The following is a 26,799-nucleotide window of genomic DNA, read 5'->3' as shown; positions in this document are numbered from 1 at the left end:
TATCACAGCAACAGATTATATTTCAGAAGCAGTAGGAGGGGATTTAAGAGAGAAAAAAAAAAAAGAAGATCATCTGAAAATATGTAAGAAACTTTCTGTTTGTGTTTGCTAGTTATTCGGTGTTGTCAATGCTGGCTATTTTAGAAAACATCACATTTCTTTTTTCCCCAATTGAAAACATTATTTCCTGACAGCATATGGCTACAAGCACATATTTTATGAAAAAAAGGTTTCCAGCCTTCATTGTTGCAGAGGAACAGCTAAAATATGAATCTAAATGCAAATAAGAACCTTAATCTATTATTTTAAAGGACAATTATATGATTTATTCAGACTTAATTAACAATTTTCTGACATTCAGTGTTGTCAATAAGCAATTCTATGAAAATGCTGAGTGAAATAAACTTTAAGTTTCACAGTATTGTAAAAACCACCTATGTTGTTTAATGTACTCTGGTGCAATAGAATAAATAAATTAGAAATTATAGGTTCGTTCAAGAAATAATTTAAAATTCATCAGGCATCAGAGAAGAGCCATGAAAATAATGAAAAGACTGAAAAACATGCCTTGTAAAAAAATGGTCAGAATGACACATTTATAAAGTTGTTAAGGAGAAGTTTCAGTGTTATCTGGGTGAAAAGAAAAGCAAAAAGATCCAAAAAAAGCAATCAAAAAGATTGCTTCTAGATTCTAGGAACAAGAATAGATGCATTGGTCTGGAAGTAGTTTGTGCAACTTCTAATCTGAAAATAGAGAGAAACTCAAACAATGAAAATAAATTATTTCACAGAAATTTTGATAGATATTCCACTACTGCAAAATATTAGATTTGATCTTACAAGACATGATGCAGTGAACACTAGAACATACTGAAATAATTCCTTGTGTTTTGCAGAATCTCAGACCAGATGATCCATCCCACAAGGCTTCCTCTGTCTCAACTGGCCTTTTTACAAAAAAGGGTGTCTTTTTAAAATAGTCAAGAGTTTTGCACCTAAACCATTACATGAAGTTTCAAATGTAATTTTTAATTTCCCCCGAATGTGGGTTCAATTTGAGTTACTTACAATGTTTCACACACCCCAAACGAGGACTGCATCTCCAAAAGGCAGTTTTTGTCTCTAAATCATGGGTTTGTCAGATAGCCAGTGAATTAGGACTGACTGAATAATCTCCTTGGTGCAGAAACACAAGGAGCGATCGAGGCAAGAAGGAAAAAAGAAGAAAAGAAGGGGAGACAGAAAATGACTGTGGAAGCTATCCCAGCCTGGCTACACTCTGCTGTTTTAGACCAGTTTTATGTGCTCCAGACCAATGTGCTCAAGTGCCCAGCAAATGTATGAATGGATGTATTAATGCAGGAGAGCTGGAGAAGTGCTCCTGTGGCCTAAAAATGGCAACCAGGCACCGAGGGGGATGGTGAAGCTCCCTGGGGTCAGATGAAGTCTTTGGCTGAAGAGGAATGATCACCCGTGTCCCTCAAGTTCCAAGCAGTTGCCATAAGCACTTGACTTGTCTTCTTTTTCAAGCAAGGAAGGGAGAAGCAGGCTGAGATACCTCTTTGTCCTACATTTGAGGTCCTTGGCTGCCCATGAGCACTCTAATAATGCCTGTCATTAATAATATGCATGAAAATTGTTATAACTCTCTCATCAAGACAGTGTGTCAAACCTATGTTGTGTTTAGGAAAAAAACTAGAGGCTCTTTACTGTGATGGCAAAATTCAAACAGGAAAGAAAGGAATAAATTTGCAGAGCTGTGACAGATGTAACATGTCCCTGCACGATTCTAATTAATGCACCTAAGAAATAATCTTGTGGCTGTAACTCACCAAATGATACTTTGTAAAGTTTCAGCTGTTCTTCATGCTTCTTGGCCAGTTTATAAATTCTGTTGCTATATCCTTTTAAGGCTTCTCCATAGTCTCTACAGTCAAATGGAATGACCTGGGAATCTGCCAGTTCATAAACCAGTTTGCCTCGTAGCTGGGCAATTGTTAACTGTTTCTTGAAGGTGGGGTCGTAAAATTTTTCCACTAGCTCAAATGTCTCATAAACAGTGTGATAAACAGGATAGTTGCTGAATTTGTCTGCTTTCTGGAAAAGAGCAAGAAAATTCGTCAGTGCTCTGTATTCTGACTGCAGTTAGGAGATGTATTGATCACTTTATGACTCTGATGTTTCGTTATGGTTTCCAAATCAAAAAAGCTATTTGCTACAAAACACAATTTACTATCCTTCATTTTTGTGTGTTCCTATTAAAAAATTAAACCAACCTGAATCCATGGACTGTTGCACAGGATTAAGTGAGCAGGCTTCCTTCTCTCTACCTACACAGACCAGCCTTCAGTTCCATTGCACAGATTGCCTTCTCCAAGAGTCAAAACAGTTTGGAGTTTGGATAGCAAAAGTCCTCAATCACAGCCTTTTTTTTCCTTGTGTAGCTCTTTCTGAACACAACTATGGAAGATTTGTATATTAAGAGGACTATTAATAGCATGGTGGAACAAACTATCCACCTTCAGTCAGACTCCATAAATACCTTTCCGTAAACTTGACATCCTATAGGATATACATATCACTGTAACATGTTTTATTCTCCAAACATTTAGGTTTCTTGCTAAATTAAGAAGTGTCACTGATATACAAACCATTCAAAGATGCTTTGAAGCTTTTTAATTAATTATGAATAAATGCTTTTAACAGGATGACTGCTCAGCACTATCAAACTTCTTCAAGCAATCTGTCAGACTTACCCTGTTCTTGGTGTAACGAGCTCTGCCTGATGCAATTCCCAGTCGCTGGAAGTAAGCTTCAAAATCACTGCCCGACCCCAGTTTATTTATTCTGCATGTTGAAAAGGCAACATCTTAGTGAGAGCACTTACTGAACAGTACGGTACTAATTTATGCAAAATGCAGATTTTTCAGAGAAATTGAGGTCAGTTCTTCTGAAGGGCACATCAGGGACACTAGTAAGATCAAAGACTAGATGCGTGGCAAGCTTAATTACTTAACTGATTTTATTCCAACTCTCTGATTCAGTATCCAATATTGCTAGGAAGATCTTTTAATTGTAGCAATCCTAATTATGGCAGCGATGACATTAAAAATACAAACAAACACTTTATGCACAGGAGCCATAAAACTGTACCAGACATGTCTCTGCCGTCTTAAAACATCAATCGTCTATTTCCAAACTAATACGAATTGGGCAGCAGTGTGTGTAAAGACAGATGTGTTTGTGTACTTGGCACATTCCACCGCAGAATCCAAGACCGATAAATAATTCCCGCTGCGGAAGGCACGGTCTGCACCCGGCACCTGCGGGCCACTGCTGCCATCTGGTGGGAAGGTGCGGCGTGGCAGGGGGAGGAAAACTGCAGTAGACAGACGTAATACTCTTAAGTATTTTCAAATATTTACGTTTGATGTTCAGTTTTTGGTGTACATGTCTGGCCTGGCGAATAATTAATGTTTCTCAGCTAAAAAAAAAAGTTTTTTCTGTTCAGCTCAAGTTAGTATACATAGTTAGTATACATTTCTGCAAGGAGCTGTTTGCATCAACTAAGAAAGATCGGATCTGGTAGCTTTTTCAAAAGGAAGACATCTCGGTGAGTCTAATGAATCCAGAAACTCAGCAGGGCCAGAAACCTGCAGAGCATTTTGGTCAGATCACAAAAAGGGGCGGTTCTGTTTACCTTACATCAGTAATGCCACACTGTGAATAAGATTTAGCCTTTCTGAGTCATAGGTTGAAAGAGTGATTTGGAGTTTTAATACCTTCAAATATGAAGTCTTAATACACTCATACATAGATTTGTAATATAATACATTTACACCCATTGTATAAACAAGGAATAATTATCACAAGTTTCTTAATTACTGCTTTTTAATTACCGCTCTAGGCAGCTTTTTTCAACTGAGCATTTGATTATCCTAATAATTTTGATTTTATCTTGTCTAGTAGGTGACTAAACTATGTTTTGAGCTCTTTCCCCACCCTGCTTTTTTTTGATTGCTTTCCACATTGCATTTCTACTAATAAAAAGGCCTTTTTAAAGTATGAGGTTTCATTTTACTGCAGGAATAATGTCACCATCATTGAATGAAAATAATAAAATTTTATTTTATTTTACTATAAAAGATATTGCTAGAGAGTCACCTTGTGCTAAAAGGTTTTGTGTTGCTGCCATAAGTAACACACCTCGAAAAATTCTGGTGAGTAGCCATGCCATGATATGATTAAAATACTGGGGGAAAAAACCCAAACATATTAAGAGCTTACCTGGGATAGGTATTATTTTCAGTCGTGGGATCTTTCTCAAGCCAGCTCTCATAAAGAGACTTATTTTCATAACCCTCATCAGGGCTTAAAATCTGGAGAGGGAAATATTAGATCTCACTGGAAGTACCTCTAGCTCGATTTGTTATCAAAGGACATCTTCACAGCTCCCTGCATCGTTCTTAACCAGCAGTGTTGCTGCATGCAGGGAAGTGAATATTGGCGCCTCTTTCACACATTTATGCATTCCCAACAAGGAAAGCGTGTCACAGGCACTTGGAACCAACCTCAGACAGTAGGAAAGAACAGGTTAAAAACTTTAGGATGCTACCTGGAGCTCATCTACTACAGGGGGAATGTGCGTGTACACACACAACAGCATATAAAATACTATGGGACTTCTCCAGAAACTAGGGTGTCCCAGCTGCTTTCCTTTCAGCAGGCATGAGGAGATGACAACCACAAGCCTGTTTGGCCTGCACAGCAGCGATATTCTATCAACACAGCTAAACCTAAAATTTGACTGCTTTTTCTGTAGGAAAGGTACAAAAGAACTGTACTGGAAGGAAGGGTCCAAACCAGGCATATTACAGCTGTGCCAAGGGGACTCAACCAAGCCTGGAGAATCATTGTGCAAGACACTGTATGTACAAATGTAGGTGTCACCCTTACCTTAAAAAAACCCCCAAAATCTCTGTAACCAGGATGGAAAAGGTAAGTATTAGTGCTGTCATCATGCTGCCAACAAAACTATGAAAGAGTATAAAATAAGTTGACCAAAGCTCTTAGAAAATCTGTGGCAGAGTGAAAATAAATCAAGACTCCAGCCCTGGTCTCCACCTACACTTAAAGAACCTTTAATAGACATTGTCCTTTAAAATTATTTAAATTTAAATTTAAATATAAACCTATAAGATTAGTTACTATGTGCAGAGGAATGTATTTTTTTTTCCCCCAAAATAAAAAGCATAAATATTCATGGATAGATACACAGTCCCACCATATTGTTGGGACTTAAATTCGACACCGAAAAACATACAGAGTCCAAATTGAAATTCCAAAGAGTTCTGACCTCTGAGATTCTGTCAGCAGCTAGCAGGAAAATAACAATTTTGTGAAATAACTGCTTGGCTGCTGTCATTTTCAGGGTACTTTGGTCAAGTCCTAGGGCTAAAGTGAAAATGGCAAATTAATAAGAGCAAGCTGAACTCTGACATATGGGAGCAAAAGCACTCTATGCTCTGGCAAAGATGTTATTCCGACAGCTCTGGTCATGTAAAAAAAGCATTGGTCAGCTTTTTCATACAACACTGAGAGCATAGTAAAACATAATATTTACCCTGACTTAGATCCCAATCTAAGCTCAGCATAAGCTTCCTGCTAACTCAAGGGAAGATGCAGAGTTCTTTAAGTATAAATGCAAAAGGAGAAGTGATAATCACAGGGGAATTGGAATTGAACTATTGCAGACACTCTCTGGTGCTAACCAAATGTCTAAACCCTGGCAGTAAAGCAGGGCCAAAAAGACAGTCAATAGGTGAATGTCCCATCTGTATGCTGGGGACCACACTTAAATGAGAACTCCCTGAAAGGAAACACTTCACGTGCACACTGCACTTCTTTCTGGTGAGAACTGGCTCACTAAAAAACAAGAAGAGCAAAGAGATCTTTGGATGTTGGATAACTGGATGTTGGACTCCTTAATAGGAACAGAAATAACTTTCCTTTGGACATGCATAATCAGGGGTCAGGATGCCAGGTTTTCTATTGTTTACATCATGCTTCCACTGTTAAAAGCTAAAATGACAGTGAATATGGCATTAATTTTTTTAAAGTCAGTCTCAAGTACTTTGCATGGTACTTTAATGTCAGTTTTCTACTCTAACCAGCAATAGTTGAATAGTTGACTTAAGATCAAGAGCAAGTTACTATTTTTAGCCCAGAGCATTTTTTTTTAAACTTTGTTTATCTTTCACAGGAAAATGTCTTCCTGAGTTAGTGGCTTACTACAGACAGAAAGTAAATTATTTTACCAAGGGCCCTGCAGCACTAAGGACATGAAAATTTTTATAGTCAGAAGAGAATTCTCTTCAGTGTGCCAAGTGTCAGAGCTAATATTTGAACAGCACAGCTTCTTCCCTCTGCAAGGATGAAAGATTAAGATAGAAAGAACTGATTGGAAAATAAAAGAAAGGAAAAAGGAAAAAGGAAAGGAAAATTGGGAGGGGAGAGGGGAGAGGGAAGAGGGGAAAGTAAATTATTTTATCAAGGGCCCTGCAGCAAGGGCCCTTAGGAAAGGAAAGGAAAGGAAAGGAAAGGAAAGGAAAGGAAAGGAAAGGAAAGGAAAGGAAAGGAAAGGAAAGGAAAGGAAAGGAAAGGAAAGGAAAGGAAAGGAAAGGAAAGGAAAGGAAAGGAAAGGAAAGGAAAGGAAAGGAAAGGAAAGGAAAGGAAAGGAAATAATGGGAATAGCATAGATAAATCTCGCCAGATCTAAACCGTGGCATTTCAGGTGGTAAAAGCATACTGGGTTTCAAAATAACTCAGGATGAATGCATCTGGCAGGATGGGAGATGGGTACCTGGAGTCATCCTACCAAGTCCTGTTGCAGGGCAGATTTTTACACTGGAACAAGTGACCTGAGTTCCCTTAAGATCAGGGGGAAAACAGTACATATAGTACTATACAATAGTACAGGTTGTCTACTTTTGCACATACAAAGGTAGACAACCACATTTGGTCAAATTAATCTCATCCTTAAGGCACCTATTTCTACCCAATGCCTTTACAGGGAGCCCATGTCGCTCAAGTCAGACAGAGCTGTCTTCTGTTAACTGAGATGAATCCACATCTGAGGATGGTGGCAGTGGCTCATGAGAGGTGCCTAATCTGGTTAACTCCTCACACGGCCAATAAAGTTCCATGCTTTAATGGATCACAACCTTTCAGCCTTACGATAAAGTATCCTGAGAGGTGAAAGTAAAGGAGTCACGGTTAGAGCACTTGTAATCATGCAAATCCATACATCAGACCTGTTACAAAACCTTCTCAATCCTTCAGTATTTATCACATATTTCAGGGGCTCAGTGAGATATGGAGGAGATTCAGGGGAACAGACAGAGAGAAAATGGTAGCTAGCCAGTGTGAAAATTTCTTTCCTTCAATGCTTATCACTTTAGAGAATGGATCTTGCTGAAGCGTTTTGCCGTCTTGCTTTTATTATTATTATTTTTACTATATATTGCAAATAAGATCTCACTTATGTCAATGTTTAAATCCCTTTAAGAATACTGAGGAACTGTGAGCATGGGCTGTTTACTGCCAATGGGATGTTTTGCTATTCATTTTGGTGGGATCAAGATTCTTCCAGCGCAGCAATAAAATAAATCCGACATTATTCAATAATCCAATTTCATCAAATAAACTTGGAATCTTACTTATTCTTAGAAATGCAGAAAAAATAGACTGATTCTGTACCTCTTTTGTCAGATTATACACCAGTTTGTTGAGAAGAGGGGTACAGTCAACTCTTAATGTGTAGTTACCTGAAAATAAAACAAAGACATGGAAATTTTCCCTTCATGTACCAGTGGCATTATCTTCTTAGTGGATTAAACCCAGCAGTCCTTTTTTAGATAAACTTTTTGACTCTAAGGGAAGAATTCATATCTTGCCTCAGAATATATACAGAAATAGACTGCATGGTCTCACTGTATGAGTTACTGCCACTACATGACGATGGTGTACTGGGTATAGTACATCCACAGTAATGTAATTAAGCCTTCCCATAGCTCTAAAGTATGCCTAATTATCCCTCATTAGCTACAAGCCCTTGTCACTCATACACTTCCCAAAGCTTTTGTTAAACCGAAGGCAAAAAAAGTAAGGTGATGGAAAAAATACCACTTCCAAGGAGAGTCAGAATTTGAGAACTGGAAATTCAAGTTACAAAAGTGCTTAAAACAATGACCTGCTTTGCTTCTTTTCATTGCCATAGGACAATAAATAGAAATGATTTGCTGTCCAAAAAGTGGTATAAGAAGTGTTGTGAAGAACATAAATAAAAAAAACAAAATCTCAAAAGAGTATATGGATGCTATGTGTCTACAGGGGATTTTACTGCTCAGTCAGGTGAGGGATGTGTCAAGAGACTGAAAATAGTTCATGCCTCAAACATTGATATAAAGTTTTGCTCATTATAAAGAAGCTACAACCGAAGAAGCTTCCCTGAAGAGTGGGACTTTGAACTGAAAGTCAAATTGTTGATTAGATAAAGGGAAACCATTGTTTAATCATCTCAGGCTGAGGGAAAGGTTTGCATCCACAAAAGGCCAAAGCCACCAGCTGCAACTATCCCTGGCTGAGTTTGGGGTGAGGGGAGAGCACAGCTCACAGAAGCCAGGTTTACACAGACTCCCCCCAACCGAGGGGGGAGGAGGAGGTTTTGGGTGCATGGTGCAATCTCTGGTGAGAGGCAATAAACACCCATCCTCCATTACACAAACTGGCCCAGCTGTGGAACCCCCAGCCCCACAGGGCACATCCACGGGACTTTCACGTGAGAGGCTTGGCCCCACAGGGCTGCACGTGGTGCAACAGACCCAGAGTCTGCCCTGAGAGACTGACCCCACCCCAGGGGGACATGGCCAGACGTGCCCACCCAGCCTGAGCGTGTACACCCATGGGACTCTGTGCCTTCTGGGGGACCTTCACCACTGAGAGAGCAGCTGGAGAGGATCAACCAACATCATTGGGATCCACGGAGTGGTGATATTTTCCTTATTCTGTCCCCCCCACCTATCTTCTACTTCTTTCTCTCTTTCTCTCTTTCTTTCTTTCTTTTTCTCTTTTTCTTTCTTTCTTTCTCTCTCTCTCTCTCATATTTACCATCAAATAAAACCCTTAGTATTGTCACTGGCATATGGTCTCGTTTGCACCTTAATTTGGGCAGAGGCATTTCTAAGAACCTTAAAACTGGATCATAACAAAATGTCCAAGGTACTTAAACCAGCACACTGAACATGGTGTTCTTTTCCTTATTACAGACTTCTTTTCCAGTTGTTTTGCTTTCACATTTTCTTTAATGCATGAAGCAAGAGACATGTTTGAATAATCAAGATTTAGAAGAAAATTTTTAAGGCAGCAGCATGTTGGCTTCAAACCAACTAAAAAATATGCGTTACAATCCATGGTGAGAATATGAAGCAGCTGTAAAGCCATTATTTCATTTGTGAGATTTTCTAGGCATGAAATTCAGCTCTACTTTTTACACAGCATGTAGGCAGCATAAATGAAGAAACAGCTCTAACCCTCCTTATTCCCCAACTCCAACTGAGCATTTAGAAACTGGGTTTGGCTTTTCTTTCTTTCCAATCCTTTTGTGACAGACAAAATTTTCAGCTGACAGTAATAAAAAGAGTTCCTAAATATGCCTGTTGATATCCATTTTATTCTCATGCAGGAAGCCCAAATAAGTTGGGTTTGACATGGGAAGAGTAATGCCCTGAATAACTGAGGTTATGATGCAGAGCAGCTTCACAGGACTCTTCTATTATTTCAGCACAGACAACAGCAACAAAGGTCTTTCTGTAAAAAAGCACAGCCTATTTTCAGAAGGATTTTGTGATACAGATCATAGTGTTGGGCCCCCTCAAAAAAAAAGGCCAATTTCTAAGCAGCATTCCTGAATGACATATTCTTCTCATAGTCTGAAGGACAACCATAGTTGGATAATGGTGCATAAGGGTTTTTTGTGAGACACTCTTCAGTGGTTATTTTTCTAGAAAAGTCCTGCTGTAATAAATATATAACTCCCTGCTCCTGGCAATCAACAAAGGTGAGCACACTGTTTCAAAGCACCAAAGCGTCTCCCACCCCCACAAAGTGTAAGCCTGAGGTCTTATAATCATAATAATTACTGTCTCAAAATATTATAACGCCACAGGGAAGGGAGCTGGCTGTGATCAGGGCAAGGAGCAGACTGTCATATATTAAAACTACAATTGTAAATTAGAGCTAATGCTGTTAAGAGACAGTTTAACATACAGAATTCTCAGTTCCTTAGCACAGAATAATAAACTCCTTCAGAGGAGACGTTCTTGACTCAGACATGTGGACTGCAGCTCATGGATGGCACTCTTTGCAAAAGAAAGCAGCATCAAAATTTAAACTGCTCTCTCTCTCCACTTAATTCTGTATTTGCAACACTTATTCTGTACAGCACAATACTTATCTCGAGCAATAAATAATTCACAGAGAACTATTAAAAATTACATCTGTGAAGTAAGGTAAGGTTAAAAATAAAAGACCCACCTTCTATAGAAGAATCTGTGTTGATGTAAGCGACTGCCCGCTCCTGAAGGACTTTGGCGTTTTCCTAGGGTTGTAAATGTGTAAATGTGTTACTTTCGATTAGTGGAATTTAGTCAAGAGCATGTTAAGTACATTGTTTTTTTACAGCATTGCCTTTAAGATCTCAGTCAGGATAATTACTACTGTGTACCTTACTAATTATATTGTTTGAAGATGGGTAAATGATCTGGGCACATGAAATTCACTATTCCTTTCTGGGACTTAATTTGTTGTGGAAAACATCCACAAAATGTAGGTGCTGCCTGCTGCATCACACAGGAGCAAGATGGAACAAGAAAATTATTGAAAAGAATTGTAACATGGTAAAATAGGGTTATTACATGCATTTTAGCTCTGCACTTCAGGACTTTCTGAACATGCAAGATGTGACTGTGAGGTCAGCCAGAATTCCTCCATGCTTTTAATCCCTAGTTATTCATATGTGCTCCCAGCACTGAACTCAATTTTAACACTGATAAACCAAGCACTCCTGTCATTTCTACAGCCTTCCATTTCAAAAAAGGATAAGTCAAAGCCCGAAATTCCCTACTAAAATGCAGTTGATTGACTATTTTGAGTCCCCTAAGCATTGCTTTCATGCTAAATGTATACACACATCTTGTTTATTTTTTTTGCAAACATGTAATTATGTTTGAAATTGATATTCTACTCAGTAAGTGGTATTCCACGAGGTTTTGGCTTTGTGACAGATATTTTAATTAGGTTAGCAATTGTTACTTGATTCATTCAATTAATAACCCAACTAATAATTTGTAAGTCATGGGAACTAAAATTTTAATTGGTAATTGATAGCTACACACTACATTAATGAAATTAATATCTTAAAAAAAACAGTAGAGGAGACCCTGCAAAAGAACATGACGGGAGGGAGCAAGCCTGTATATGCCTACATGGGGCCTTGCCTGCATGCTAAATCATATTTGCAGCAAAAGAAAGTCCTTTGTTTATGAGCAGTGGAGATCATCTGTGTAGCAAAAGGATGCTGCCACAATCACAGTTCTTTCTGTTACACAGAAGATGTTGAATATCATGGGTTAATTTTCCTCGAGATTTAATACATGACAGATCTGGCAGCTGCAGAGAAGAGGAATGTAAGCTGTGAGGAATGTCTCTAGGAAACTGAATCTAATTTAGGCCTAAAAGAGTAGTAATGCACACCACCAAGATGAAGCAAGGAAACAATAATATCAAAACACAGGTTCAAATATGAACTGCACTTGCAGTTTTCTAACCTTATACGGCTGCCATTTCATGGAAGAATGAATGACAGATTACTAGATACCAAATTATTAAACAAAACTCATCACAGAACAGCAGTAGCAATATTTAACAAATAGAACGTAAGAAAACTCCCTAATTTATTAATGACTTGCTCAAGAGAAATTGATCCTTTAAGTATCATTGTTTTGTATGCCTCATAATTAAAACAATTGTGTGTTTTTTCTTGACAGCATGTAAATGTATGCAGAGATACATAGACAAAGAAATCACAAATAAAGTTTTATATACAGCACACTTTGCCACCAGTAGAGTTCAGGTGGGATGAAACTTTAATGCCAACTCCTTAAAATTTCTCAGTAAATGATTTAAAATAATTTAAATTACTTTTTCTTCCTCTGATGTTTCATAAACCAACAGTAAGATGAAGAGACTCTGTTACAGCTGGAAGACAAACAACTTATGAGTGAAAAAATTAGTGCAAATCTGAAGGAATAAAAATCTCAGTTTTGTTAACAGAAGAATGATGGAATCTCTTTGGTGTTTGGGAGCCTATTTCTGGGTTTGTTACCTCCTCTGACATGTGCCATTTTGCTATGTAATTTTGTGATTTGCTGAAATACATGCCAATAAACTAAACTAAAAAGATTAAAATTTTTTATTTTATAGATTCTGAAAACTCTATCCACATAGCTAAATATTAACTTGTAAATAAAATTCTAATAGAAGAACAAGACAACACATTTCTATTAAACCATTGAATACTAATAAATTGACATAGTTCAGCAGAAATGTGTTTCATCAGGCAAATTTCTGCCTGCTCTATTTCTAATTTGGATTTTACAGACAAAGCAAGGAAAACTCTCGTAAGACCTATATTTCTTATTGGGGTTGAACAATCCACTAAGAACTGAACATGCCCAACAGGAAAAGGAAGATAAAAGTATTCAGAACTTCACTTCTGAATTTTCCAACATTCTTCTCTCAGGCAGGAAAAGGAAGATAAAAATAACATGCCCAATAGGAAAAGGAAGACAGAAACACTCAGAACCTCACTTCTGAATTTTCCAACATTCTTCTCTCAGGCAGGAATATAGTCAGGGATCCTCCTACAGAATTAATCGACTGTCCTGCCCCTGAGACTCTACAATGCTGGAATTCACAGGAATTTTGAGCTATTCACTCACAGATTACCTATCCTTTGCTTTGCCCACTAAGACTGATTTTCATACAAAGGGCTTGGTGTGCTGATGGATTACAGCCTCAGGACCTGGACTTAAATTTAGAGAAACTAAGGAATTTCTCAAATAGAGAGTTAGAAAACGGACTGGTCTGTGTTATATAAAATACTATCATTCTGTTAAATGATGGGGTAGATTTCCACATAGAGACCACTGCAGAATATTAGCTTTGAATCAAAGGAGATTTGTAAATCTTAGAAGAGTTAGTGCACTTATGTTGTAAGACAGTAGGTAGGTAGGTAATTTATATAAATATATGAGTGCCTCACAGCACCTGAAGGAGTCTGTTGTGCTCCAATTTTACCTTGAAGTTTTTGATTGCAGTCCAGGAATAGATGCTGGGTACTGCAGCCACCTGCAACACACTTCCAAGTTTTGCTTTGCTTTACACAGTTTTTTATTTACCTCAGCCCACTCTGTAGAACCCAATAATCCAAATTCTTCTGCATCCCAGCTGGCAAAAATAATAGTTCGCCTAGGTCTCCAACCTGCAATCACATAGTTAAACTTGAAAATGCAACTTAAAAATCGACTAACTACAGTTAATTGAAATTGCTTTAAAAACAGCACTTAACTGATATAACAGTAAAAAAATCCTCTCAAAATCCTTAGAGGAATACATTATTGTAGAGGCATTTCTTCTTAATCCAATATTTTCATTCTGCACAGCTAAGAGGGTACCATTACGCTCATGAGGGAATAAATTCACCCAACTACCACACAATGCTACATATGCATCTCTTCAATGAATTTGCATCTTTCATAATGAGAAATAAAACTTTCTCTGGAGGTGAAAAGTTAAATCAATACAGCAGCTTATGAAAACACTGTCCCTCAAAGCTCCTGTTTTCCATATCCATTACTTCACACCTGTAGTAAGTTACCTTCCATCTTCATTTTACCAAAACTCCGTACAATTTCTTGCAGAACAGCGGCACCAGTCGTTGGATCAATGCCACCAAACACCCAAGAGTCTCTATGACCACCTAAAATAATATATCTATCTGGAAACAAACATACACCATCAATGCATAATTAAAAATGCACATGGATTACCCGTATTTTTTTTTGACTGCATCCTTACTTGTATCAAATGAAATTCCAAGATCAATACCAGTGCTACAAGTTTATTTTTTAGGGGAATCTGCAATCATTCACTTACTCTACTGAGGTATACAACTAAAGACAAGAAATATTTAATAAATATTTTTCCATCCAAAAGTCTTTCATGTGTATGACCTGCTACTAAGTATCAACAGTATAATGTTAAGGTCCCAAATCATCACTAGTTTTCTGTAATTTGGATGATGTTAAATTTTGCAAAGGCAAAATGTATGACTGATGTAAGGGGAAACCTACTGTAAAATGGCAGGCAGCATAAAAAAAAAAAAATCTCTGACATCTACCATTGTAACATTCCCATTAAAATGCATTCTTGGGAATGTCAATGAAAAATTGTGTGATGGGAAGGACAGAAAAACTATTAAGAATTTCTTAAGACTCCATATTATATGGGCATTTAAAAATTTTTAAGCTTCTTACAACACAAGTACAACTTCAACAAACACAAATAAAGAAGGAATTAAAGTCATCAAGCACCTGATGCTCACCTGGTTCCAGAGCTCCTCTGAGGATGCCAATGACGTTGTAAATTCGTGTTATTTTATTGCTTGTATGAACATGCATTCTGACTTTTCTGAAATGAAAGGCAGTGTGGAATATCCATTTCTGACTTATAAGCCAATAAAAAAGCCAATAATATTAACATATAAACCAGAGTTTGTGCCTCTGTCCTGCTTTGTGTTTTTTATGTGTGTTCAGCATTGTCATGCTGTCTCAGAGTCCCATTTTTTATTTCAGCTTAGCCTGTTGGTGATGCCTTAGAAAAAACCCTACAAGCTGGTCCAGTCTATAAATTTGCAAAGATTTACAGAATTTGTTGAATTTTTATTTATGGGAGCCAATCAGATAATTGTGTACTAGAGGAGTAAACTGAAAAACATGCACAGTAATTAAAAATACATTTACATTTTGACCAAAATGATAATTGTGGATATGCATATGTTTATAAAGAATACATTTTGATATTCTAGCACAGGTCCATGTAATAATATAGAACTTGGAGAAAAGTTCATTAGGAATATTCATCCAGGAATAAATTGAAATCTCTGTTTAGGACAGCAGACCTAAGTGACCAAGATTTGTCAGTCATAGAATAGTGGAATGGTTTGGGTTGGCAGGGACCTTAAAGATCACCTAGTTCCAACCTCCCTGCCATGGGCAGGTAATCTTCCATTAGAGGCAGGAAACCTTCCACTAGAAGCACAGGTTTTTCTTCCCTGTCCCCCACCAATAAAATCCACTTGTGAAATGTCATAAAAACAAAGGGAATCCAGGTACTGGGAGAGATAAAATGGATACAGTATTCGTCCCCCTTAACCTGTAGGAGAAACAAAGCACCAAACAATGGGGGGGTTGTGTCTGGCAAAACCTCAGGAGTTTCACATTTGAAGTTATCTTTTCAGCAGCAGATCTGCATGGCTGTCAAAATCAAAACCTACTTCAGGACAGCCACTGGATCTTTGCCCAGAAAATAACTGACACCAGTGCCTTGGGCATGCGTATATGTGCACACTTTCCATGTGCAAGTGACTTTCTACCTAGAATCAAAAGCTTCATTTTGATATGGAACTACTCTGAGAAAGAAGTTACGTGCAGAATTAATCCATATTTACAAAAAATGTTATTCTGCCAAGTAGGAAGATGTTAAAAAGTGAATTCAATAATAAAGTTTTGCAGATGAATCATATTGTTTTCTCACTGTTGTTCTTCAAGATACTCTAAAAAGCACTGTAATTATGTCAAATATGCTTTCTTATTTAGTTATTCCTACTTTATTCATTTTCAGCTAGTGTTAAAGCAGAGCAGGAAAGAATAATGATAAATGAAGTCTTTATAAAATTAAATATTCAGACATACTCTTGTTATCCAGGAGATGGAGTAGTGATAATGATATAGCATTTTTACCCTGTTCATCGAGGTCCTCTACCAGTCCTCACTGAATAATAACTCATGTAAACTGAAACTATTTTTATGTGGAAAAGTCACACAAAAGTGATCTTTAGATTTATTGCAATTTATTGCCAAATGTCATTGTCATGTGGCCTGATCTGCTAATCTATGATCTTTTTTTAATGTAATTTATTTTCAAATTCTAATAATTATCACCAAATGTAACTGTAGCAGAAGGTAGCAAATTTCTCCCAAGTCTCTCTAGATGTATCATTTCAGAGTCTTTCCTTCAGGGGGATTTTTTTTCTTTTTTTTTTCTTTTTTTGTTTTTGCAATATTGTATAAACAGGCAAGTATTAAAACAGACCTTGTAGAAGAGTTGCCTGTGAATCCTGGCCCTATGTTATAAGACACATTGAGACTTCCCTTCCAGCTGCTATCTGGTGCTGCAGGTCCTCCCATTGCACTGTGAAGTGAAAACCAAGACAAATGTAGTTGACAAGTAGGCTAAAATCTTAAATTCCCTTAATAATTATTGCAGCAAAACCAAGATGGCTTTACAAAATTCGTAAAAGCATTATTGCAAAAAACAGATTGCTTTGAATTTTTCACATTTTGTGAAGCACACATTACTACAAAAGAGTAGCAAATACAAGTAACAGCATAGATTTTGCCATCTTATTGTGAAAAATTTATCTATACATTTGGGAATACTGACTTCTGGTGAGGAGGACTGATGTATACTCACCGCAGTAATACTTCTGCATCATGATATCCAATGGGATGAACTGGGATTTTGGGAATCCCTACACCTTCGTTAACTTTATATCTGAAAGCGTACTCTGAGAAACCAGAACAAAATGTCAAGTTTATAGTGTTCTGAGCAACTTTTGCCAAACTGGAAACACTTCTGAGCAGTGCAGCCACAAGCATATTTGCTTCTTTTTGATTCTTACATCATTTCTCACATACTGCTTCTAGGAAACCAAACTGTAATGACAGAACCACAAACCCAGGAATGCATCTGCACAGCTGTGCAAAAGAAGTCCCCAGGCTTGATGCAAGCTTACATTTGCAGTCCAACCATATTATAACTTCTCCTCTAGGCTGGCTGTGGGGAAACCAAGCTGGTGTGTGAGGTGAAGATGGCACCTGTGCAGCTGGTTGACAAGGTACAGAGAACATCCACAGATGCGTTTACCTGGGTTGAAGACAGGCAATGTCCCTCTGAGTCTGGTAGGCCTGGCACACACAATCTCACCTGGTTTTAGGTTGTCTTACACCCCCAACAGCGGTCACACAAGCCCATGAGCTTTCCAGAAGCACCCCTGTACAGCCATCCCATCAGCAGACAGCACTGGCAGGCAACCTAGTTCAGACTGAGTTTAGGATGCCAACAAGGACAAGACAAGCACATGGTGCCAACTTTTGAAAGACTCCGGGCTACTATTATTTTTGCTACAGGAATTTAATTCCCCTTAAAAAGGAGTTTAAACTGGTTTTCTGCTTGGAATTTATGATCAGCAAGGAAACATACCTCCATGTAAAGCTATTAGCCCTCTTTGATGGTAGGGTACAATCTAGTTTAAACTGGTCCTCTTGAGAAACACAGATATTTTAAAATGGTTATAAATTCTCAGTCATTTTCTGCTGCTTCTCAGTCTGTAAACCTACACACCCTGCTTTTTTAAGTGTCACAAGGGTGGGACCATACCAAGATTCTGCTAGGAACTTTCTTCCCCTGCCTAACTGAAACCAGTTAGAATGACACAGATAGAACTTGCTATGTAATAGGAAATTAACCACTGTCAATAATAATTTCAAGCAGCATTTTTCTCTGCATCTGTACTGAAAATAATTGAATTTCTAGTGACACACTTTCAGCACCAGTTTATAAAGTACTTGATGGCCCAGGCTACAGAACTTTCACTCACCTTTTGCAGGATAACCTGGTGTTAGAGGGTCCCCAGCCCCATTCAGGTTTAAAACATTCCCACGCTGGGCTCCTCCACCTGGAAGGTTCCAGCCATTTGGATAAGGATCTACTCCAGGTGCGCAGTAGTCAGCAGGGTCTGAATAAAGTATGATCCCTTGGGCTCCTGCTAATATGGCATTTTTAACCTGTGAAATTATTTGCTTTTAAGATGTGGCTTTTTTTTTTTTTAATGCAGCAATAAATCTGAATGTTGAGATTTGCTTCCATGCAAGAAGATGAGTATGTGAAAGAGTGAAAATTACCCCAGATTCAGCAGAAGGACCAAGCACAGTGAAACACAATATGTTCATTATTTGTGTCAAACCTTTAGTCATAGGTCAAGGCTATGAAATAAAGCACAGAACATAAAACTGAGGCACAAAACCTCACTCATAAAACTGAGGCACTGTCCCCACTGCCCCACTATCACAAATTTTGCCAGATTTGTTGTCTAAAGTCAGAAGAGATAGTTTCTCAGTTTCTGTGCATCAGACTCCTTGTCAAAACGCTCCTATTTCAAAGTACTGCAGTTCTATGGATGGCAAGTATCAAAAGCCTTGGCTCTACAAACTACTCAGTTGCCTAAACTATTCTCTTGCAAGAACTGCCTAGGGAGTTTGCAGTCATCTCTGTCTCAGGAGTTTAATACATTCATCTGGTTTTATTGTTTTGGAAGTTATTCTTAGACTGCAGTCACAATGGATACATTGCAGGCTTCCTTCTGCTCATATGTTCCAACAAACAGCCCTCACTGCTTCCCTCAAGCTCTACCATGAAAGTGCCTGACCCACGGAGGAAAAATTAAAACACAACCCTTACTTTGTTTCCTCTGAAGATCTTCCCATATCTGGCAATGACAATCTTTCCTGTACAGTTAATTCCCATTTCACGCTCCAGCTTAAAAAAATCTTCTGTACGACCATAATTCACGTACACCAGATCTGCCTGGGCAGAAAAGAAAAGCAACGTCGTGGCAACTGGCCAGTGAACAAACAAAATACCCATTATCAGAAATGCAGTTTCATTCACAATGTATCATAGAGGACTTTTCTTTTTTTTTTTTTTTTTTTGCATTTCTACAAATGAGATCCAGTGCCCATAAAAACAGTAGCAAAAGATATCCACAATATTCTTTAGGAAGCTTTGGCTCGAGTTTCTGATGTTTGGATATTATCCCACACTTAACAACAGTCCTAGAAACAGGCTGGAAAATAAACCAATGTACTTTGCTAAACCAACAAACTTCTCTGGCTGTGACAAAGCAGTGGCATGCTTTGCATACACAAACACTCACTACTATATAATTTCATTTATTTATCCAATGCAATGTTGTCCCTGACCTGCTTCATAATGAATTAGCAGATTAAGTGAGGAACTTTTGTGGCCTTTGAAGGCATTCATTTAATCTGAAATGTCTTCCAACTTGATTTAAATATTGCTACTTCTACCTGTGCCTTAAACAACTCCTCTACATATGACTGAATAATATGGAGCAATCTGAGATGTATCCTAAATTTTCCATCAAGATAAAAACATTTCACTTGTTATGTGATTCAGAGTTCTAGCAACTTAAGAAAGATCTTTTTTTGGTCATAAAAGACTTCTAACCTTTGCATAATATGTGGCCTATCTGTGCCTAAGTGTTCTTTAATTAAGACAAATGGTAATTAAAACTAATACAACAAATATTTTGAGAAGTTGGAGCAACTGTCCCAGAAAGTATTTCAAAAAATAAGTAATAGTACCCTGACATAATTTCTTTTCTTACCTCTGGCACTCCTTGTGCTGAAAAAGCATTATATGGTGGTAGTATATCGGTAACATTTTCATACCCCTGTGGAGGTGGTTCAAACAATGATGTATTGAAAACCTATCAAAAAAATAACAGTAGTCTTTGGTCAAACACTCCAGGCACAAATTCACACACTAAGCAAATGCTAGTTATAGTTTAAACTAAAGTCAAAAGAGACAGTTATTCAGTTTCTGTGCATCAGGCTCTTTGTCAAATAATTACTGTTTCAAAATACTGCAGTCCTATGGATGAAAAATATCAAAAGCCTTGGCTTTTGCCAAGTTAGTTAGCTTTTTAAACTATAAATTTCATAAATTGCTAGCAAAAATACAATTCTAACTAGCACACAAGTTCAAACAAAAACACAGCTAGGGATCCAGAGCTGAACTTTTGTAATAGAATGCAGATATAAATACAAAGAGATGGATCACGTGTCAGAAGATGTTCATCAGCCACTGCGTAAACCTAAGGAAAGAAGTAACTGAAAATTGCCAAGAAGTGGGGACAGTAAAACGCACCTGGTTCATCCATGCCATCCCAGGTGTCTTTTGTGGTTTCTCCCACCTGTATTATTATTATTATTATTATTCTCTTCATGTCTCTTCTAGTAATGCTCCAGTTAAACATATTGCCTTTTATCATTATGTATTGTAAAATTCATGTTGCTTTAAAGTTCATGACCACCTTTTGTCACCTTGTGAGATTATAATTGAGACACTGTTACAGGGTTTCTGGAAGAATTTCTTCATTCTTTCACCTCTAAGCTCATGTCATCCCTGAGCACATATTCCTTACTTTCTATCCTGGCTCTTCATCCTTACCTATATGCTATGATGCTTCTCTAGCAGTTCCACCTCCTCTCCTTGCTCAGGCTCCTTGTCAGAATCTACATCTACTTCTTTATTTCCCTGGGTATTCAAAAGGGAGAAGATGTCTATAGACTGACTAGTTCATTAGTACTTCCAACACTAACTTCAGAGACACCATGGGAAGCCAGTGGAATCAGGTTCAGAGCAAGGGAAACAAGGCAATACTACATAAAATTGACAATATCTCTGCAATTCCTTACCTCAGTATGTTGTGGAAGCAAATATTGTGCAGATGTTCAAGCAGGGTTTGGATAGGTACTTGGAAGAGAGATGTAATGAGGGTCACTGACTGGATAAATACTTGGAAAAGGTCTAACAAGGATTTTTTCAAGAGACTAATTGCAGCACATTTGGAAAAGCCCTGAGCTGAAAACAGCAGGACACTGGGAAGAACTGCATGCCTGTAGTACATTTCTTTGTTCTTAAACGTCCCTGTGCATCCACTTAAGGCTGTTTATGGAAGCAGGAAATTAGCCTAGATATATCCTTAAGCTGAACTCTTCTAACACCTTATGGTTTACTGGTGTTAACTGCAGCCTCACCACACGTCCCTGCTCTTCTGTTATGAGGCACTGAGATCTCAGCCACTCTGCTGTGTTTTCTGCATAGCCTGGAAAACCATTTCTAAATATGAATTCCCTTTGCACTGGATTTTTTTAATAATATAAAGCACATGCTGAGCTGAGTAGGTAGGAATACAGAGGAAGACACTGTTTTTTTAACAGGAAGTCACTGGGGTTTTTTTGGTTTTACATAAATATAGTTTTGTCATTGAAAAGATCACCTCATTCCCTTGATCATCAATTACTGAAATGTAGTTTGGCTGCTTTTCATTTGGGTATGAAAGAAGCACATCATAATTAACAAGTTCTGCTGAATCCAGTCCAAATTCCTTCCATTGGCCTTGAATTTTTTTGGCAAGAAGAAGATTCTCTTCAGTTCCTGCGAGGTGAGGCAACTTGGTAAATGAGCTAAAATAAAACAGAAAACCACTAGTAAGCATCAAATGCAGAGAGATACAATAGTGAAATAGGATCAGTGTGTATAAAGCTAATCTTCAAGACACATTCCATGGACAGTAAAGTCTTAAAGTTTGAGCTGTATAACATGATTGCTCATCAGAGTCTGCTTCATGACATGTAGAAAATATAGTCAGAGCAGAGGATCTTTCCTCAGGCCTTAAAATAAGTCAGCTGAACTTTTCTCTTTGCATGACAAGAATGGCCACATCTACACACAAGCAATGAAAATCAGTGTCAAATATTCAGCAAAAGAATATTAGCAGTATGCAAGAAGCAGAAATAAATATAGGAGAGCTACACATTCAGAAAGGAGCCTTCCAGAAAATTCTGGTATCTGATGATGGATTTGTACTGTGGGCATAAAGTGTCCTAATAAGTTTAACTTGAAAATCATTACATTAAATTATCTGCATAGGTTTGCTCTTTTTTCTTCTTTTTCAAAAGCCTGAGTAACAAAATCCTTCTTAACATTTACTTCCATATCAGAAAACACATACTGGTGATAAACAGTCAGGAACAGGATCCAGTCCCTCTGGACTACCCTAAAGAAATCTGTCTGCAATTTGTTCGGCCCACTGAACAAGTAAGTAATGGTGAAAGCTCATCAGTCAGCCAGGTACTCAGCATCAGCTTCCAATTCCCAACAGGCTACTTGTCAATGGTTGCCCCACAGATGTCAGATACCAGCAATTACTTATTAATTACCATTAATAAGTGGTAGCAAATACCATGATTAATATCACTTCAGACTGTTTTCAGCCCATGTTCTGCAGTGTGTACTTCCTCAGCTTCCAAAGGAGAATGATATTCAAAGCCTTTTTGAAGTCAAGGATGTTACAGCCACTATAATGCCTCATGCATGTGGCCAGTCATTTCCTTACAGAATGCAATCGTGCTGATCACACAAACAAATAGGAATTAAATGCTGACTGTTCCTAACTGTATTTCTGTCCTTCATGTGTTTGGAAACAGATTCCAGAAGGATGTTTTGTCGCCCTTCCAGATCTGAAGCCGACCAGCTCACGGTCTCTCCAGGTTGCCCTTACTAAAGGAGGGGCACAATATCAGCCTTTTTCAGCCACCTGCGGCCTCCTTCAATCATCAGAACCTCTCAACTACAGCAACATTGCAATCATAATATCAAGGTCTTTCACATGAGTCCCACCTGGCCCCAAGATCTGAATGCATCCAGATTCTCTAAGTATACCACACCCTCTGCGCTGTTGCCATCCCCGCTCTTTAAACTGTGTGGGTACGCACCAAAGTCTGGGAGCAACCTTTGCCAAACCTTGTTGCTTGTTGTCTTCTTGCACTTTAATTCTCACAAGCATTTTAAGTACCTTTTAATTCTTTAAGTGTACTAAATACTACATATGCTGTCAGGAAAAACACACATGATGATTTTTTTTTTTTCCACATTTTCCCTTCTAAGCAGTTTAATCCTTTTCAGAGCTATGATACAATGTTAAGACCAAAGTGTCTGCATTTTCTGAGACTCACAGATTTTTTCCCCACTTGATAAAAGCAGATTTAGTACTGTGAAAAACTAAGAACATGGACCAAAATTCTCAAGTTCACATTTTTTTATGCTTTTAACAAATTTTTTGGATAGTGTGTTAATACAATTTTTCTGCAGTTCCTGATTTTTATTTGAATTTAGGCAAAAAAAAACCCAATCAGCATGAAGCATTTGGCCCATCACCAAAGCAAGCAGACAAATGAGAAGCCATTAATGTCCCACAGCCAAGAGACTTTGGCATAATTACAGAGCTGTTTCATGCTGTGTTGCCTAGATTCTCACGCAAACATAATTTTCAGGAACTCTGCAATGTACTGAAAGCAAGAAATACAAAATAAGATTAGGCCTGTAGACTTAAAAAGCTAATTGATATTAGGTATGAAACCTTTTGGGTTTAGAATAAATGTATAGAAATCTAATTTGTCAGTAATCCTTTGATGTTCTTGTTGCAGCTGCTGACTTACATGCTGAATACCAACACTTTTCTAACCAGAGTTTGTATATATTTACTTTTCACATAAATATATTTTTTCTTCTGTAGAAAATATAAATATACACAATAATGTGTGTTTTTTTCATTTTCTGTGGGGAAAAAAAAAGGTTTTTTCTATCCCTAGCATTTTAGATGTTTTGAAAGAACTGCATGGATGCACTGGGATGCAAAAAAAGATTATTTACTAACAATTGCATCATGCAAACCTTAATCAACTGTACAAGCACACTGACCATGGACAGAGCCCTTTATCTCTAAACCAGAAGACAGGGTATAATGGGATGTCAGAGCTCCCAATTAACAGCACATTATCCAGTATGGCCACACTAAAGGAAATATCAGCTGTAAGTATACATGCAACTCAGTGCTCTGCAAATCTGTAGCATTAATTTTTAACAGATTAATTTTCTACTCAGACTAGCTGCTCAAATGGAAAGTTTAAGGAGACACTGAGCAGATGATCAGTCAGATGTAATTCATGTCAATCATTGTATCCCAAATACAGTAAAATCATCTCAGTCTGAAAGAAAGCAAAGGTATCTGATGTTAGAGCTTCAGACACTTGCAAGAAAAAAAAGGCATGCTTCTTTAAACCAAGAAGATGGGAAATCATGAAGACTGGTAAGCACTGGCAGTAATGCAGCTGAGGGAAGTACACTTGACAGTACAGCCACTTCAAAAAGGCAACTTCAAAAATGGGGAAGGGGGAACAGAAGAGTTGTAAGCCTCTCTCTTCTTCCCTCAGACATTCCATACAAACTAAATACTTCCAAAGCATCTTAAAAGCTCTGCTTTCAGAGGCCCTTCCTTGGAGCTGATGTTATTACTTTCTGGCTTTCTTGCCTGATAACATTGTTCAAAAAACAGGATGCACAAGGCTTACCGAAGAAATTTCCTGATGTTCTCTGCTTTCATTTCAGCCACAAGTTTCTGTCTCACATTTTGACGGACATCTGAAGAGTTGGGGTTTTTCTCCGTCAGTTTTGTAAACCATCCTGAAACACATTTGAAAAGTTTCCGACTTAGCAAGAATGTCCTCACATGTTTGAGCGCAGGTGCCACCTGTGGTACTAAACAGTTAAAACCACAAGGATGAGCAGAGCTTAGAGCACCCTCTGTCAGTGTCTGTAGGCTCAGAGAAGTGAAGCAGAAAAGTAAAATATATTTCATTGACTGAAATACCTAAAAGTAACATATATTTCATTGACTGAAATACCTAAAAGTAACATAATGAAAAAACTACACCCTAAATCCCTGGTAAATCCCCTTTTTAAGGCACTTGTCTCTCATTAATTTTAAACTATAGTTTGAATTCTCAATTAACTGTTTGCAGTGTGAGGTTTGAACTCCTGATACTCATGATGAATTTACTTTATTTAGTTTATGCATATATTTTAAAACATATATGTTAGCATATTTAAATGGAAGGTCTAGGACTCAACAGCCACCCTGACAGCACTGTAATAGTTACAGACTTGGGGAAGGGTGGGTTTAGTCTATTTAACAATTAAAAGAATAAAGTTAACTGTCACCCAATCCAGTTTTAAAATGTTTATTCATTAACCATAAATAGTAGTAGGAGAGGGTATATCAACTGTATGAGTTTGTCTTAAGAAAATAACAACCAAAAAAAAAAAATCCTTTTATTATTATAGCTAGACAATCCCAAACTGGGAAATTTTTTGTAAGAAAGACAAATATATGTGCTGTCACATGCACAGTATATATGATCTGTTACACTAAAATACAATTGTAGTAACTCTCTGAACTGAAGAGTGATGCTTGATCAGACCAAAAGTCCATTTTTCCCAGTGTCCTGTTTTGGAGCAGGGCCAAACGATGATGTTCAGGGAAATGTATAAGCACAGCACAAGTACCAGAAATTTGCCTCTCAGGGATCTCCTAAGTTAAACTAATATTTTATATATTTAATAGCCCTCATGGATTTTTCTTTCATGCTTTAGCCTTAGGTTTGTGTTACAACACAAGGTTAAAAAGGACGTGCAGTTTTAGATTTAAAATCAAATGCTGCAAGTGACATCAGAAAAGAATCTCTAGCAAAGTTCATTGTGCATGATGAAAATTTCAGTAACTTGGCTGTCAGTCAAACTCCTCCTCCTTCTCTACATTCTACCCTTAATTTCTAAAATAGCAACTGAATAGGAGTATTTAAATATATCTTCAGTAAAAAACAGGAAATAAAAATTTAAACAATCTGGGAGATCTTGCAATCGCTGAAGTCTCAAACTCTTGTATTAATCTTTCCTCTTTGAAAGCCTGGCTGCCTGTTTCGGGAAGCTGCCAGTTCACCAGGGCTCGTCCTGAGCTGAAGCACGGAACCACTCTGTTCCTCACTCCCTAAAGACCAAAAATGCTTGAGAGAAAAACTTCTTAGAAAAGCAGTGGGACAAGTACTTTACCATGTCGCTAAAGAGCACTATAATCTCCCTGATGGTGAGTTAATCACATCAGGCGTTGCACACAAGTATGTGCAGGGGAAAGAAGCCGGGGGCTGAGCCCCTGGGTCTCTGCACTCACCTGTAAGAAAGCCCAGCAAGAAACAGCCGAGCAGCCCAGGGCACACGAGCCACGCACGGAGGGCGGCCTTGCTCCTGCTCCTGGCCATACGGTCAGCACTGGCCGGCAGCTTGGCAGGCTCTGAGGGCTGGCAAGCAGCTGCCTTCCTCCTCCTCCTCCTCCTCCTTCTCCTCCTCCCCTTTCCACCCACAGCCCCAGGGTTGTCCCTGTCTTCTTTGCTTCTCAACTCTCACGCTGCCTAACCAGCCTTAATCGCTAGGCGATGATGATACAATTTTCCAAATGAAACAAAACTCTTCCACTTCTTAGCTTCACCCCACCAGACAGCTCCTGTGTAGCTGCATGTGTATCTTCTGTAACAAATATGTATCCAGGCTGTGCACCACACAATGCACATATACTACTTAAGAGGCTAATTTCTATTAGTTATTAGGAGTTTCTGGTTTTGAAAGTTCCTGTTTTAGGCT

General features: G+C 38.1%; 1 protein-coding gene across 4 annotated transcripts in view; it reads right to left on the bottom strand.

Moving 5' to 3' along the window:
• The window catches only part of LOC103616717 (N-acetylated-alpha-linked acidic dipeptidase 2), a 31,949-nt gene extending 5,478 nt beyond the window's left edge, over window positions 1-26,471 (bottom strand). Inside the window, exons 1-16 of one of the 4 annotated variants that reach the window (XM_017735989.1) lie at window positions 26,333-26,471; window positions 24,678-24,789; window positions 21,545-21,731; window positions 19,868-19,969; window positions 18,919-19,044; window positions 18,059-18,245; window positions 16,873-16,966; window positions 16,492-16,590; window positions 14,723-14,808; window positions 13,997-14,116; window positions 13,518-13,600; window positions 10,594-10,657; window positions 7,759-7,826; window positions 4,288-4,379; window positions 2,757-2,847; window positions 1,833-2,097 (exon numbers count right to left, since the gene is read on the bottom strand). In XM_017735989.1, the coding sequence (XP_017591478.1) occupies window positions 1,833-2,097; window positions 2,757-2,847; window positions 4,288-4,379; window positions 7,759-7,826; window positions 10,594-10,657; window positions 13,518-13,600; window positions 13,997-14,116; window positions 14,723-14,808; window positions 16,492-16,590; window positions 16,873-16,966; window positions 18,059-18,245; window positions 18,919-19,044; window positions 19,868-19,969; window positions 21,545-21,731; window positions 24,678-24,789; window positions 26,333-26,420 (1,864 nt within the window). In that variant the 5' untranslated portion in view covers window positions 26,421-26,471. The remainder of the gene's footprint in view (window positions 1-1,832; window positions 2,098-2,756; window positions 2,848-4,287; window positions 4,380-7,758; window positions 7,827-10,593; window positions 10,658-13,517; window positions 13,601-13,996; window positions 14,117-14,722; window positions 14,809-16,491; window positions 16,591-16,872; window positions 16,967-18,058; window positions 18,246-18,918; window positions 19,045-19,867; window positions 19,970-21,544; window positions 21,732-24,677; window positions 24,790-26,332) is intronic. The other 3 variants (XM_017735991.1, XM_017735990.1, XM_008634939.2) reach the window with 3 other exon arrangements.
• Between the last annotated feature and the right edge of the window lie 328 nt (window positions 26,472-26,799).

This window comes from Corvus brachyrhynchos, unplaced genomic scaffold (genome assembly GCF_000691975.1).
Source record: "Corvus brachyrhynchos isolate BGI_N302 unplaced genomic scaffold, ASM69197v1 scaffold44, whole genome shotgun sequence".
Taxonomy (NCBI): Eukaryota; Metazoa; Chordata; class Aves; order Passeriformes; family Corvidae; genus Corvus; species Corvus brachyrhynchos.
The sequence above is the reverse complement of the archived record's forward strand: the minus strand, read 5'-3'. Positions and strand labels throughout refer to the sequence as shown.